Raw genomic sequence first — 14,689 nt, 5'->3', positions numbered from 1 at the left:
CGGTCGACACAGAAGCAGAGGAAGCATTAAGGCCTGAGGCCGAAGTAGGCCGTGAAGCCCGTCGCGGTGTTGAAGAGGACCGGCGGCGGCGGCGGCGCACGAAACCCTAGTGCGTACGAGGGTGTCAGGGAGAGGAGCGGCTCACGCTCGAAGAAGAGGTCGGTTCGGTGGAGCAGTAGGGGCGGTGGCAGAGCGGGATATGGGGCGGCGGGGCGGGAGATGGGCCGGCGGCGGTGGAGCGGGGGAGGAGGGAAAGAGAGAGAGGCCCCAGCGGGAGGGGTGGATCGAGAGGAGCGTGCGTCGAGGGGATCGAGCGTAGGTTTTTTAGTGCGTGGGGAGGATGAAAAAAAAACCAGCGAAAAAAACCGGACGAAAATGGTGGGACGAAAATAAACCCGGAACGGAGACTACCAACTGAGACATTAGGAGTAAGATTGCGACTATTCGTATTAATTTTTCTGCCAGCAAGGTAAGCATTTTTCACTTTGAGAATGTTTTTCCAGAAAGGAGAGTCATTAAATCCAGGTTTAACTGAAGCTATGATTTGGTTCCGGAAATACTTAGATTTGACAATCTTCTGCCATAACCCCTCTTGTGTTTCTAATTTTCACCACCACTTAGTCATCAAGCTGATGTTTTGTTTTGGCAAATCCAGAACTCCAAGACCCCCTCTCTTTTTTGGATCTACAAATGACCTTCCATTTCACTGAATGATACTTGCATTTGCCGCCCCCTCTCTCCCAAAAGAGACGTCTACCAGATTTGTCAAAAAATAAAATAACAATGTCTTGGTAAAGTGCATAGACCTTGTTAAAGACAATTAAACAATGAATTATGTCTCCCAAAAGAGACGTCTACGAGATTTCTCATGTCTGTAATTCTCTGTACAACCAAGTTCACTCTTCAGGAGTCAGTAAAAGATAATTACAGGCTTGCATCTAAACCTTTTCAAACTTCATTAGTGATTGATAAATAAATAAACCACTTTTAAAGTTTGCATTTCTACCGTTCATGTCCAGCATGGTTCTTCAACATAAGGTGCTAATTTTGTTCCAAAAGGAAAACTTTTTCTACATTGACCCATTCGAAAAATGAAAAATGATTTACAGGGCATATTTTTCGTATTTAGAGTCGCCAAGAGCCAAGTATCGTTCATATGTCCTACATCGTCATTCCTCCAATTCACTTAATACCCCCTAATTAGAACCAATAGGAAGAATGTAATTCCCTTTTTTGCCCCATGAATAACCAGAATAAGTACTACATATTCTAATGTAAACCATTTAAAAAATATTCTTCAAAGTTTTAACATTCTTCAAAGTTTCTACCTATATTTTCATTCTTTTATGAAATTACATATATATAGTACTCCCGCACGACACTTATTTTAGATTGGAGGGGGTACTATTCATGCACTTGATGAATTGCTAGCCCATGCCGCCATGCGGGCTGATGACTAGTACGCATAATTAGTGGCAACAGACCTGAGAAGCATTGGAACAAAAATATGCACGCGTGCGTGCGAATCCACCAGAGTACAAGAGCAACAAATTAATGAATCCAAATCGAATCTCACACAACCAATCTCTCAAGAATCCACTAGCTTATCGACCAACGAACAACAGAAAGAAGAACAAAAGAATGAGAAGCCTCTGCGCATATACAGGCTCAGAAGAGCTTGTACGGGGAGGAGGCGTCCAACGGGTGGATGAGGTAGGTGAGCACCAGCGCCAGGATCATCAGAAAATAGGCAACGCCTTGGTCGACCGAGGATGCTGCACGCATCGACAGGAAACAAGTGAGAGGAAATTCAGAAGGGAAAAACAATTCAGAAGGGAAGATGCTAGAGTTTGATGACTCACCGTCGCTGGTGGGCGCCGGCGCGGGGGCCTGCGCGGCGGCGAGGGCCGGCATGAAGACGGCGAGGACGAGCGCTGCGGCGACGACGAAACCAAAGAGGGTTCTCGCCATGGCAGCCGCGTATCTTGTGAGAATAGATGCCTCTATCTCTCTCCTTGACTCTTTGCCTTGTCCTCACGTTCTGCCGCCTCTTGTGCCATTATATAACCAACCTCCCTTGATAATTGATTGATTATATAACGGCTCTCTCCTCTTTGCCTCTCCTGGAATTCGCTGGACCTCGCTGGGATCGCGATGGCGTCTTGCGCCAGCGCCGGGGCCCGCTCACATGGGCGACCGTTGCCGAATTTCTTTTCCGTCTTTACAGTCTGGATCCTGGATTGAGATTGGCTGTCTATGCGTTCGGTTGTGCTGCGCAATCATCTGGCCGCAGAAACATTCCCGTTTGTTTACTGGTTTGGTTGGACGGGACGCCGAATCAGATTCACTACATGCGAATAGAATTCAAGTTTTTATTAATGCGCATTATATTGCTAGCAAGTACTTGCAGCCTGGGAATACAAAAATAGGAAAATCAAATCACTAGGGCGTGTTTAGTTGCCAACACGGTGGTAGATGGCAGGTCCTGCAAGACGCTCCTTGTGACAAAATTTGTACTAAATTCTAAACGTTTTTTGAAATTCTGAAAGTTTTTTTAAAAGCAAACATTTTTAAAAATTCTGAACAGTTTTTGAAGAGTTTGAACATTTTTTGAAATTTGTGAATTTATGAAAATAGGAAAAGAAACAAAAAATAAAAGACCAGGAAAGGGTAAAGAAAGCAACAACAAAGAGAAAACCGGTTTAAAAATCTTCTACGGTTTCCAAAATTACGAAAAAACGGCATGGAACCTTCGCACAACCGGAACGAGAACCCTCTGCTTACTTTGCTTGCCGCTGCCCACTTGGTTGCTAGCTCGTCCGTGTGCGTTGCAGCGACATTTTCCCACAACATGTGGCTGATGGGGATTTCCATGGTACATAGGCTGCATGAAGTAAAATTCTTATAGTCCGCGTCGTGTTTGCTTGCGCTGGCCTGGCTGAGGAGCTTGGAATTCATGCGCCGCACACCACTTCAAGCAACATTGCCCTAGTTGGGAGGAATGGCCCAAATCCTCGTTTTCACTCGTGCAGGCTCGCGCATGTCAGAAGATGGCAAAGATTTCCTTCTTTTTTGTGGCGGGTCGCATGCGACTCTCACCAACCAGTATGCATGCAACCAAACTACATATGTACGCCTTTTTTGCATGGTTTTTACTAAGTCAGGCCCTAATGAACATGCCCGTTCATCACATCCGACCTCTCAAAATGCATGCAGATAACCAAGCAGGTCCTAAGCGCCGGAACACCCGCCTTTCGCCTCACGGTCAAACAAGTCCATTCGTCTGATTTTCCTTGTTTGTTGTTCCCACAATTCATAAACAGATCGACACACTTCACATGGTTATACAATTGTCGACGTATAAATATATTGCCTAGTCTCTTTTATTAGATCAGTCTTTTAATTGCATTGGCTAAAGCATGCATTTCTACATGGTATCAGAATTAAAAGGTCTTGAGTTCAAGACCCGGCTGACGCAATTAAATTGCAGTCCCCTTTCGGTCCATGTTTAGGCCACGTGAGGGAGAGTGTTGACGTATAAATGTATTATCTAGTCTCTTTCATTAGGTCGGTCTTTTGGTTGCATTGGTTAGAGCATGCACTTCTACAGAGGTAAAAAAATATGTGAACCCATTTACAAATTCGTATAATTGAACTGGTATGGTATTAAAAAATCCTTCACGGTGTTCGATGGTGGAAATCGAGAGCGGTGAATGGCAAATGAACAGTCGTATTGATGGATGAGTTTGGTTAATATATAAGCCTCCAAGAGGCCCGTCACACAAGAGCAACAATATTGAAAGTGCGTTATATCGACTAGAGGGGGCGGGCGGTGAATAGGCGATTTTTATGAATTCTTCAATGAGGAATTTGTAGGTGAGGAAATTCCTTAGCGAAGAACTACTTGCAGCGGAATAAGTACTTAAAAGTAAACATAGCAGAATACAAGCATGGTCATCATGATGAAATGAAGACGAGCACAGAGTACAGAAAGCGTAAACACAAGATAGCACAGGATGAAGACAAACAGACTGAAGAAATTGAACTGAGGAAATTGAGAAAGTCTTCAGTCAAAGTCATCAAACACAGATATGAACAAATGCACAACACAATTATGAGGAAATAAAAGAGTTGAGGAAATAGAACTAGTAAGCTTGGTGAAGACAATGATTTGGTAGACCAGTTCCAACTGATGTCTCAGTTGTACGTCTGGTTGGAGCGGCTAGGTATTTAAACCTGCGGACACACAGTTCTCACCGTATTCTCCTTGAGCTAATGTCACACAGACCTCGCCCAATCACTCGTGGTAAGTCTTCAAGTGACTTCCAAACCTTCACAGACTCGGTCACTCGGCGATCCACAATTCCTCTTGGATGCTCTAGACCATGACGCCTAACCGTCTGGAAGAAGCACAGTCTTCAAAGATAACAAGCGTCGGATCCACGCAGGATCAATCTCTTCAGTGATGCTCGATCACTTTGGGTTTGTAGGTGTTTGGGTTTGGGTTTTCCTCACTCGATGATTTTCGCTCAAAGTCCTCGGAGGATGGGATGCTCTCAAGTGACAAGTGTCAGTTTCTCTCGGAGCAGCCAACCAGCTAGTGGTTGTAGGGGGCGGCTATTTATAGCCTAGGGAGCAGACCGACATGATAAGACATAAATGCCCTTCAATAATATGACCGTTAGGTGGGTAGATATTTTGGGACAGCTGGCGCGTAGCACAGCAATGGTCGGAAATTTGAGTATCAAATTCCTCAGGGCTATCATGTTCCTCATTGTGTAGGCAATCCGCACTGCCGAATTCCTAACTCCCCAGGCAGAACAAATTCCTCAGAGACCAGAAGAACTTCGTCTCTGTCACTGAAGAATATGACTGAATTGTATGAGATTTCCAATGGCTTCACTCGAAGGGATTGGTAGGTGTAGGATTTTGAGTTGAGCATCACATGGAAATTTTTCCTTATTATTTTCTCGACCCCCTTTAACAGTACGGTGATACGTCTCCAACGTATCCATAATTTTTTATTGCTCCATGCTATATTATCTTCTGTTTTGGACATTATTGGGCTTTATTATTCACTTTTATATTATTTTTGGGACTAACCTATTAACCGGAGGCCCAGCTCAGAATTGCTATTTTTTGCCTATTTCAGAGTTTCGCAGAAAAAGAATATCAAACGGAGTCCAAACGGAATGAAACCTTCGGGAACGTGATTTTCGGAACGAACGTGATCCAGAGGACTTGGACCCTACGTCAAGAAAGCTACCAGGAAGCCACGAGGTAGGGGGCGCGCCTACCCCCCTGGGCGTGCCCTCCACCCTCGTGGGCCCCACGTTGCTCCACCGACGTACTCCTTCCTCCTATATATACCTACGTACCCCCAAACGATCAGATACGGAGCCAAAAACCTAATTCCACCACCGCAACCTTCTGTACCCACGAGATCCCATCTTGGGGCCTGTTTCGGAGCTCCGCCGGAGGGGGGACCCATCACGGAGGGCTTCTACATCAACACCATAGCCTCTCCGATGAAGTGTGAGTAGTTTACCTCAGACTTTCAGGTCCATAGTTATTAGCTAGATGGCTTCCTCTCTCTTTTTGGATCTCAATACAATGTTCTCCCCCTCTCTCGTGGAGATCTATTCGATGTAATCTTCTTTTGCGGTGTGTTTGTTGAGACCGATGAATTGTGGGTTTATGATCAAGTTTATCTATGAACAATATTTGAATCTTCTGAATTCTTTTATGTATGATTGGTTATCTTTGCAAGTCTCTTCGAATTATCAGTTTGGTTTGGCCTACTAGATTGATCTTTCTTGCAATGGGAGAAGTGCTTAGCTTTGGGTTCAATCTTGCGGTGTCCTTTCCCAGTGACAGTAGGGGCAGCAAGGCACGTATTGTATTGTTGCCATCGAGGATAACAAGATGGGGTTTTTATCATATTGCATGAATTTATCCCTCTACATCATGTCATCTTGCTTAAGGCGTTACTCTGTTCTTATGAACTTAATACTCTAGATGCATGCTGGATAGCGGTCGATGTGTGGAGTAATAGTAGTAGATGCAGGCAGGAGTCGGTCTACTTGTCTCGGACGTGATGCCTATATACATGATCATACCTAGATATTCTCATAACTATGCTCAATTCTGTCAATTGCTCAACAGTAATTTGTTCACCCACCGTAAAATACTTATGCTCTTGAGAGAAGCCACTAGTGAAACCTATGGCCCCCGGGTCTATCTTCATCATATTAATCTTCCAACACTTAGTTATTTCCGTTGCTTTTTACTTTGCTTTTATTTTACTTTGCATCTTTATCATAAAAATACCAAAAATATTATCGTATCATATCTATCAGATCTCACTCTCGTAAGTGACCGTGTAGGGATTGACAACCCCTTATCGCGTTGGTTGCGAGGATTTATTTGTTTGTGTAGGTGTGAGGGACTTGCGCGTAGCCTCCTACTGGATTGATACCTTGGTTCTCAAAAACTGAGGAAAATACTTACGCTACTTTGCTGCATCACCCTTTCGTCTTCAAGGGAAACCCAACGCAGTGCTCAAGAGGTAGCAAGAAGGATTTCTGGCGCCGTTGCCGGGGAGGTCTACACAAAAGTCAACGTACCAAGTACCCATCACAAACCCTTATCTCCCGCATTACATTATTCGCCATTTGCCTCTCGTTTTCCTCTCCCCCACTTCACCCTTGCCGTTTTATTCGCCCTCTCTTTTCCGTTTACCTCTTTTTGCACGTCTCTTATTTGCTCGTGTGTTGGATTGGTTGCTTGTCACGATGGCTCAAGATAATACCAAATTATGTGACTTTACCAATACCAACAATAATAATTTCCTTAGCACTCCGATTGCTCCTCTTACCGATACTGAATCTTGTGCAATCAATGCTGCTTTGTTGAATCTTGTCATGAAGGATCAATTCGCCGGCCTTCCTAGTGAAGATGCCGCTACTCATCTAAATAGCTTCGTTGATTTGTGTGATATGCAAAAGAAGAAAGATGTTGATAATGATATTGTTAAACTGAAGCTATTTCCTTTTTCGCTTAGAGATCGTGCTAAAGCTTGGTTTTCGTCTTTGCCTAAAAATAGTATTGATTCTTGGAATAAGTGCAAAGATGCTTTTATCTCTAAGTATTTTCCTCCCGTTAAGATTATCTCTCTTAGAAACGATATTATGAATTTTAAGCAACTTGATCATGAACATGTTGCACAAGCTTGGGAGAGGATGAAATTAATGATACGTAATTGCCCTACACATGGTTGCATGGTTTGAATTTGTGGATGATTATACAAAAAATTTATGCCGGATTGAATTTTGCTTCTAGAAATCTTTTAGATTCGGCCGCGGGAGGCACTTTTGTGGATATCACTTTAGGAGAAGCTACTAAACTCCTAGATAATATTATGGTTAATTATTCTCAATGGCACACTGAAAAATCTACTAATAAAAAAGTGCATGCGATAGAAGAAATTAATGTTTTGAGTGGAAAGATGGATGAACTTATGAAATTATTTGCTACTAAGAGTGTTTCTTCTGATCCCAATGATATGCCTTTGTCTACTCTGATTGAGAATAATAATGAATCTATGGATGTGAATTTTGTTGGTAGGAATAATTTTGGTAACAACGCGTATAGAGGAAACTTTAATCCTATGCCTTATCCTAGCAATTCCTCTAATAATTATGGTAATTCCTACAACAATTCTTATGGAAATTTTAATAAGATGCCCTCTGAATTTGAGACTAGTGTTAAAGAGTTTATGAATTCGCAAAAGAATTTCAATGCTTTGCTTGAATAAAAATTGCTTAAAGTTGATGAATTGGCTAGGAACGTTGATAGAATTTCTCTTGATGTTTTTTCTTTGAAACTTAGATCTATTCCTCCTAAGCATGATATCAATGAGTCTCTCAAAGCCATGAGAATTTCCATTGATGAGTGCAAAGAAAGTACCGCTAGGATGCGTGCTAAGAAAGATTGCTTTATAAAAGCGTGTTCTTCAAATTTCTATGAAAATAAAGATGAAGATCTAAAAGTTATTGATGTGTCCCCTATTAAATCTTTGTTTTGCAATATGAATCTTGATAATGATGGGACTGAATATGATCCACCTTTACCTAGAAGGCGTTCCAAAAATTCGGAGTTTTTAGATCTTGATGCTAAAATTGATAAAAGTGGGATTGAAGAAATCAAAACCCTAGATATTATAAACCCACTATTTTGGATTTCAAGGAATTTAATTATGATAATTGCTCTTTGATAGATTGTATTTCCATGTTGCAATCCAAGCTAAATTCTCCTCATGCTATAGTCAAAATAAAGCTTTTACCAAACATATCGTAGATGCCTTGATGCAATCTTATGAAGAAAATCTTGAGTTGGAAGTTTCTATCCCTAGAAAACTTTATGATGAGTGGGAACCTACTATTAAAATTAAGATTAAAGATCATGAATGCTATGCTTTGTGTTATTTGGGTGCTAGTGTTTCCACGATTCCAAAAACTTTGTGCGATTTGCTAGGTTTCCGTTATTTTGATGATTGCTCTTTAAACTTGCACCTTGCGGATTCCACTATTAAGAAACCTATGGGAAGAATTAATGATGTTCTTATTGTTGCAAATAGGAACTATGTGCCCGTAGATTTTATCGTTCTTGACATAGATTGCAATCCTTCATGTCCTATTATTCTTGGTAGACCTTTCCTTAGAACGATTGGTGCAATTATTGATATGAAGGAAGGGAATATTAGATTCTAATTTCCATTAAAGAAAGGCATGGAACACTTCCCTAGGAACAAAATAAAACTAACATATGAATCTATCATGAGAGCCACTTATGGAGTGCCCACCAAAGATGAGAATACCTAGATCTATCCTTGCTTTTATGCCTAGCTAGGGACGTTAAACGATAGCGCTTATTGGGAGGCAACCCAATTTTATTTTTTAGATTTTTTTGCTTTTTGCTTCTGTTTAGGAATAAATATTTGTTCTAGCCTCTGGTTAGATGTGTTTTTATGTTTTAATTAGTGTTTGTGCCAAGTTAAACCTATAGGATCTTCTTGGATGATAGTTATTTGATCTTGCAGAAAATTCCAGAAACTTTCTGTTCACGAAAACAATTGTTAAAAATCACCGGAACGTGATAAAATATTGATTCCAACTGATGCTGTTCAATAAACAAATTGTCTAGGTCTTCCTATTTTGGATGATGTTTTGGAGTTCCAGAAGTTTGTGTTAGTTACAGATTACTACAGACTGTTCTGTTTTTGACAGATTCTGTTTTTCGTGTGTTGTTTGCTTATTTTGATGACTCTATGGCTAGTAAAAGAGTTTATAAACCATAGAGAAGTTGGAATACAGTAGGTTTAACACCAATATAAATAAAGAATGAGTTCATTACAGTACCTTGAAGTGGTCTTTTGTTTTCTTTCGCTAACGGAGCTCACGAGATTTTCTGCTGAGTTTTGTGTTGTGAAGTTTTCAAATTTTGGGTGAAAGATTTGATGGATTATGGAATAAGGAGTGGCAAGAGCCTAAGCTTGGGGATGCCCATGGAACCCCCAAGATAATCTAAGGACACCAAAAATCCAAAGCTTGGGGATGCCCCGGAAGGCATCCCCTCTTTCGTCTACTTCCATCGGTAACTTTACTTGGAGCTATATTTTTATTCACCACATGATATGTGTTTTGCTTGGAGCGTCTTGTATGATTTGAGTCTTTGCTTTTTAGTTTAACACAATCATCCTTGCTGTACAAACCTTTTGAGAGAGACACACATGATTCGGAAATTATTAGAATACTCTATGTGCTTCACTTATATCTTTTGAGTTATATAGTTTTTGCTCTAGTACTTCACTTATATCTTTTAGAGCACGGTGGTGGATTTGTTTTATAGAAACTATTGATCTCTCATGCTTCACTTAGATTATTTTGAGAGTCTTAAATAGCATGGTAATTTGCTTAAATAATCCTAATATTCTAGGTATTCAAGAATAGTAAAAACTTTCTTATGAGTGTGTTGAATACTAAGAGAAGTTTGATGCTTGATGATTGTTTTGAGACATGTAGGTAGTGATATTAAAGTCATGCTAGTTGAGTAGTTGTGAAATTGAGAAATACTTGTGTCGAAGTTTGCAAGTCCCGTAGCATGCACGTATGGTAAACTTTATGTAACAAATTTGAAACATGAGGTGTTCTTTGATTGTCCTCCTTATGAGTGGCGGTCGGGGACGAGCGATGGTCTTTTCCTACCAATCTATCCCCCTAGGAGCATGCGCGTAGTGCTTGGTTTTTTATGACTTGTAGATTTTTGCAATGAGTATGTGAGTTCTTTATGACTAATGTTGAGTCCATGGATTATACGCACTCTCACCTTTCATACATGTCACTCTTGGTTCATTGCATATCCCGGTACACCGCCGGAGGCATTCATATAGGGTCATACTTTGTTCTAGTATCAAGTTGTAATCATTGAGTTGTAAATAAATAGAAGTGTGATGATCATCATTTTCTAGAGCATTGTCCCAAGTGAGGAAAAAAAGAGAAAGGCCATAAAAAAAGAGAAGGCCCAAAAAAATGAGAGAAAAAGAGAGAAGGGACAATGTTACTATCCTTTTTACCACACTTGTGCTTCAAAGTAGCACCATAATCTTCATGATAGAGAGACTCTTGTTTTGTCACTTTCATATACTAGTGGGAATTTTTCATTATAGAACTTGGCTTGTATATTCCAACAATGGGCTTCCTCAAATGCCCTAGGTCTTCGTGAGCAAGCAAGTTGGATGCACACCCACTTAGTTTCTTTTGTTGAGCCTTCATATATTTATAGCTCTAGTGCATCCGTTGCATGTCAATCCCTACTCCTTGCATTAACATCAATCGATGGGCATCTCCATAGCTCATTGATTAGCCTCGTTGATGTGAGACTTTCTCCCTTTTTTGTCTTCTCCACATAACCCCCATCATTATATTCTATTCCACCCATAGTGCTATATCCATGGCTCACGCTCATGTATTGCGTGAAGGTTGAAAAAGTTTGAGATTACTAAAGTATGAAACAAATGCTTGGCTTGTCATCGGGGTTGTGCATGATGAGAGCATTCTTGTGTGACGAAGATGGAGCATGACTAAACTATATGATTTTGTAGGGATGAACTTTCTTTGGCCATGTTATTTTGAGAGGACATAATTGCTTAGTTAGTATGCTTGAAGTATTATTATTTTTATGTCAATATGAACTTTTATCTTGAATCTTTCGGATCTGAATATTCATACCACAATTAAGAAGAATTACATTGAAATTATGCCAAATAGCACTCCGCATCGAAAATTCTGTTTTTATCATTTACCTACTCGAGGACGAGCAGGAATTAAGCTTGGGGATGCTTGATACGTCTCCGACGTATCTATAATTTTTGATTGCTCCATGCTATATTATCTTATGGTTTGGACATTATTGGGCTTTATTATTCACTTTTATATTATTTTTGGGACTAACCTATTAACCGCAGGCCCAGCCCAGAATTGTTGTTTTTTGCCTATTTCAGAGTTTCGCAGAAAAAGAATATCAAACGGAGTCCAAACGGAATGAAACCTTCGGGAACGTGATTTTCGGAACGAACGTGATCCAGAGGACTTGGACCCTACGTCGAGAAAGCTACCAGGAAGCCACGAGGTAGGGGCGCACCTACCCCCCTGGGCGCGCCCTCCACCCTCGTGGGCCCCATGTTGCTCCACCGACGTACTCCTTCCTCCTATATATACCTACGTACCCCCAAACGATCAGATACGGAGCCAAAGACCTAATTCCACCGCCGCAACCTTCTGTACCCACGAGATCCCATCTTGGGGCCTGTTCCGGAGCTCCGCCAGAGGGGGCACCCATCACGGAGGGCTTCTACATCAACACCATAGCCTCTCCGATGAAGTGTGAGTAGTTTACCTCAGACCTTCAGGTCCATAGTTATTAGCTAGATGGCTTCCTCTCTCTTTTTGGATCTCAATACAATGTTCTCCCCCTCTCTCGTGGAGATCTATTCGATGTAATCTTCTTTTGCGGTGTGTTTGTTGAGACCGATGAATTGTGGGTTTATGATCAAGTTTATCTATGAACAATATTTGAATCTTCTGAATTCTTTTATGTATGATTGGTTATCTTTGCAAGTTTCTTCGAATTATCAGTTTGGTTTGGCCTACTAGATTGATCTTTCTTGCAATGGGAGAAGTGCTTAGCTTTGGGTTCAATCTTGCGGTGTCCTTTCCCAGTGACAGTAGGGGCAGCAAGGCACGTATTATATTGTTGCCATCGAGGATAACAAGATGGGGTTTTTATCATATTGCATGAATTTATCCCTCTACATCATGTCATCTTGCTTAAGGCGTTACTCTGTTCTTATGAACTTAATACTCTAGATGCATGCTGGATAGCGGTCGATGTGTGGAGTAATAGTAGTAGATGCAGGCAGGAGTCGGTCTAGTTGTCTCGGACGTGATGCCTATATACATGATCATACCTAGATATTCTCATAACTATGCTCAATTCTGTCAATTGCTCAACAGTAATTTGTTCACCCACCGTAAAATACTTATGCTCTTGAGAGAAGCCACTAGTGAAACCTATGGCCCCCGGGTCTATCTTCATCATATTAATCTTCCAACACTTAGTTATTTCCGTTGCTTTTCACTTTACTTTTATTTTACTTTGCATCTTTATCATAAAAATACCAAAAATATTATCCTATCATATCTATCAGATCTCACTCTCGTAAGTGACCGTGTAGGGATTGACAACCCCTTATCGCGTTGGTTGCGAGGATTTATTTGTTTGTGTAGGTGCGAGGGACTCGCGCGTAGCCTCCTACTGGATTGATACCTTGGTTCTCAAAAACTGAGGGAAATACTTATGGTACTTTGCTGCATCACCCTTTCCTCTTCAAGGGAAAACCAACACATTGCTCAAGAGGTAGCATACGGTGTTTCCTATGACTCAAGAAAGAGAAAATGAAACTACGAAAACAAAAGTCTTCATGCTCCATGTTCCTCGAATGAATACCAAGCCTTCAAGGTCACACCAATTTCTTCACTTTCAAAGTCTTCAGAAATCCAAAGTCTTCAGTCGAAGAACTTCATTTTTAGGGGTCGACTTTCTCTGTAAATACCAAACTCCTCATAGACTTATAGACGTGTGTACACTCATAAACACATTAGTCCCTTAACCTATAAGTCTTCAATACACCAAAATCACTAAGGGGCACTAGATGCACTTACAATCTCCCCCTTTTTGGTGATTGATGACAATATAGGTTAAGTTTTCAATGGGGATAAACATATGAAGTGTAAATACTGATATTGAGGAATTTGATTGCAAGATATAGAAGAACTCCCCCTGAAGATGTGCATAGTGAGGAATTTGCTTTTGAAGGAATGCACACTTGAAGAGTAGAATCATGGAGATCTCCCCCTATATCTTGTAATTCATACACGCAGTTGACATATAATATGAAGAATTTGAAATGCATGATGAAATATGGTGACTGATGTAATTCAGCATGCGTGCATAAACGTTAATGGCGAATAAGCATGCAGAAGAGCTCAGCAAAAGTATCAGGCCACCATAGAGTTTAAGTTTACAACTCGATCCAGCAAAGTTATCAGAAGAACGAGAGTTGTAACTTAGAAAAAAACGCCCATATAAGATAGACCCGCTTGAAGACTAACTCAAATTTCTCCCCCTTTGTCATCAAATGACCAAAAGAATCGAAAATGAGGACTAACGCCCCTGAAGAATATCATGTTGATGGAGGAGCGCCAGCGTTGTTGGGGTCATTTGTTGTTGTAGGGCCTGCCGCAGTGTCGTCCAAGTCTTCATGCTCGTCGGTTTCGCGCGATGAAGAATATGAGCTGGCCACCAAGGAAGGAACCTTGACCTTCTTGTATTTCTTCGGTGGAGGAGCAGACCAGTCAAAATCTTCCTTGAGACCCATTTTCTTCAGATCTTCTTCACCATATACATGAGACAGAATAGCCCAGGTGCGACCGAAGACTTCATGGAGGTAGTAATGGTTTTTCTTCATTGCATTATGTGTAGCAGTCATGTTGTGAAGAATAGAACCAAACTGACGCTTAACCCATTTATGGTTTCGATCCACCTTCTGGTGAAGACTAAGGAGCAGCTCACGGTCAGTCATCACTCGTGGAGTTGTGGCCTGCGAAGTAGACTTGGGTGCATTGGCAGCAGAATCATGTGTGGCAGAGTCATCATTGGTGGAATAAGATACGCTTTGCGAAACTGACCATCCAATGGACGAATGCCTTCATCAATAACAGCAGGTGCCTTGCCCTTTTCATCAGCTGAGGAATAGGTCCGCTTGAGGACTTCGATTAGGGGCAAGTAGCTGAGATGATTCTGAAAATCAGCCTTGTAGTTGAGTGAAGACCTTGTTCTGAGGAATATCATGATCCAAGGAGCATAAGGCTTCAGATCAAACGGAGAGAGAGCGACATTTGCCAGAGTCCTCATGAAGAAATCATGATAGTTGACAGGAATGCCATGCATGATATTGAACAGCAGATTCTTCATGATGCCAACAACTTCTTCATCATTCGAGTCGTGGCCTTTGATTGGATTCATAGTCTTCGTCAGAATGCGATAGACTGTTCTTGGCACATATAGCAAT

The 14,689-nt window shown here is 41.2% G+C and overlaps 1 protein-coding gene across 1 annotated transcript; it reads right to left on the bottom strand.

Moving 5' to 3' along the window:
• Positions 1–1,469: 1,469 nt before the first annotated feature.
• On the bottom strand, positions 1,470–2,068 carry LOC123180647 (arabinogalactan protein 16). The gene is made up of 2 exons (XM_044592735.1): positions 1,863–2,068; positions 1,470–1,775 (listed from the first exon to the last, which is right to left on the bottom strand). Exons 1-2 carry the CDS (start codon positions 1,969–1,971, stop codon positions 1,669–1,671), a joined length of 216 nt encoding a protein of 71 aa, XP_044448670.1. The 5' UTR covers positions 1,972–2,068; the 3' UTR covers positions 1,470–1,668.
• Positions 2,069–14,689: the final 12,621 nt, after the last annotated feature.

Source organism: Triticum aestivum, chromosome 1D (assembly GCF_018294505.1).
Source record: "Triticum aestivum cultivar Chinese Spring chromosome 1D, IWGSC CS RefSeq v2.1, whole genome shotgun sequence".
NCBI lineage: Eukaryota > Viridiplantae > Streptophyta > Magnoliopsida > Poales > Poaceae > Triticum > Triticum aestivum.
This window is presented reverse-complemented; position numbering and strand designations above follow the sequence as displayed.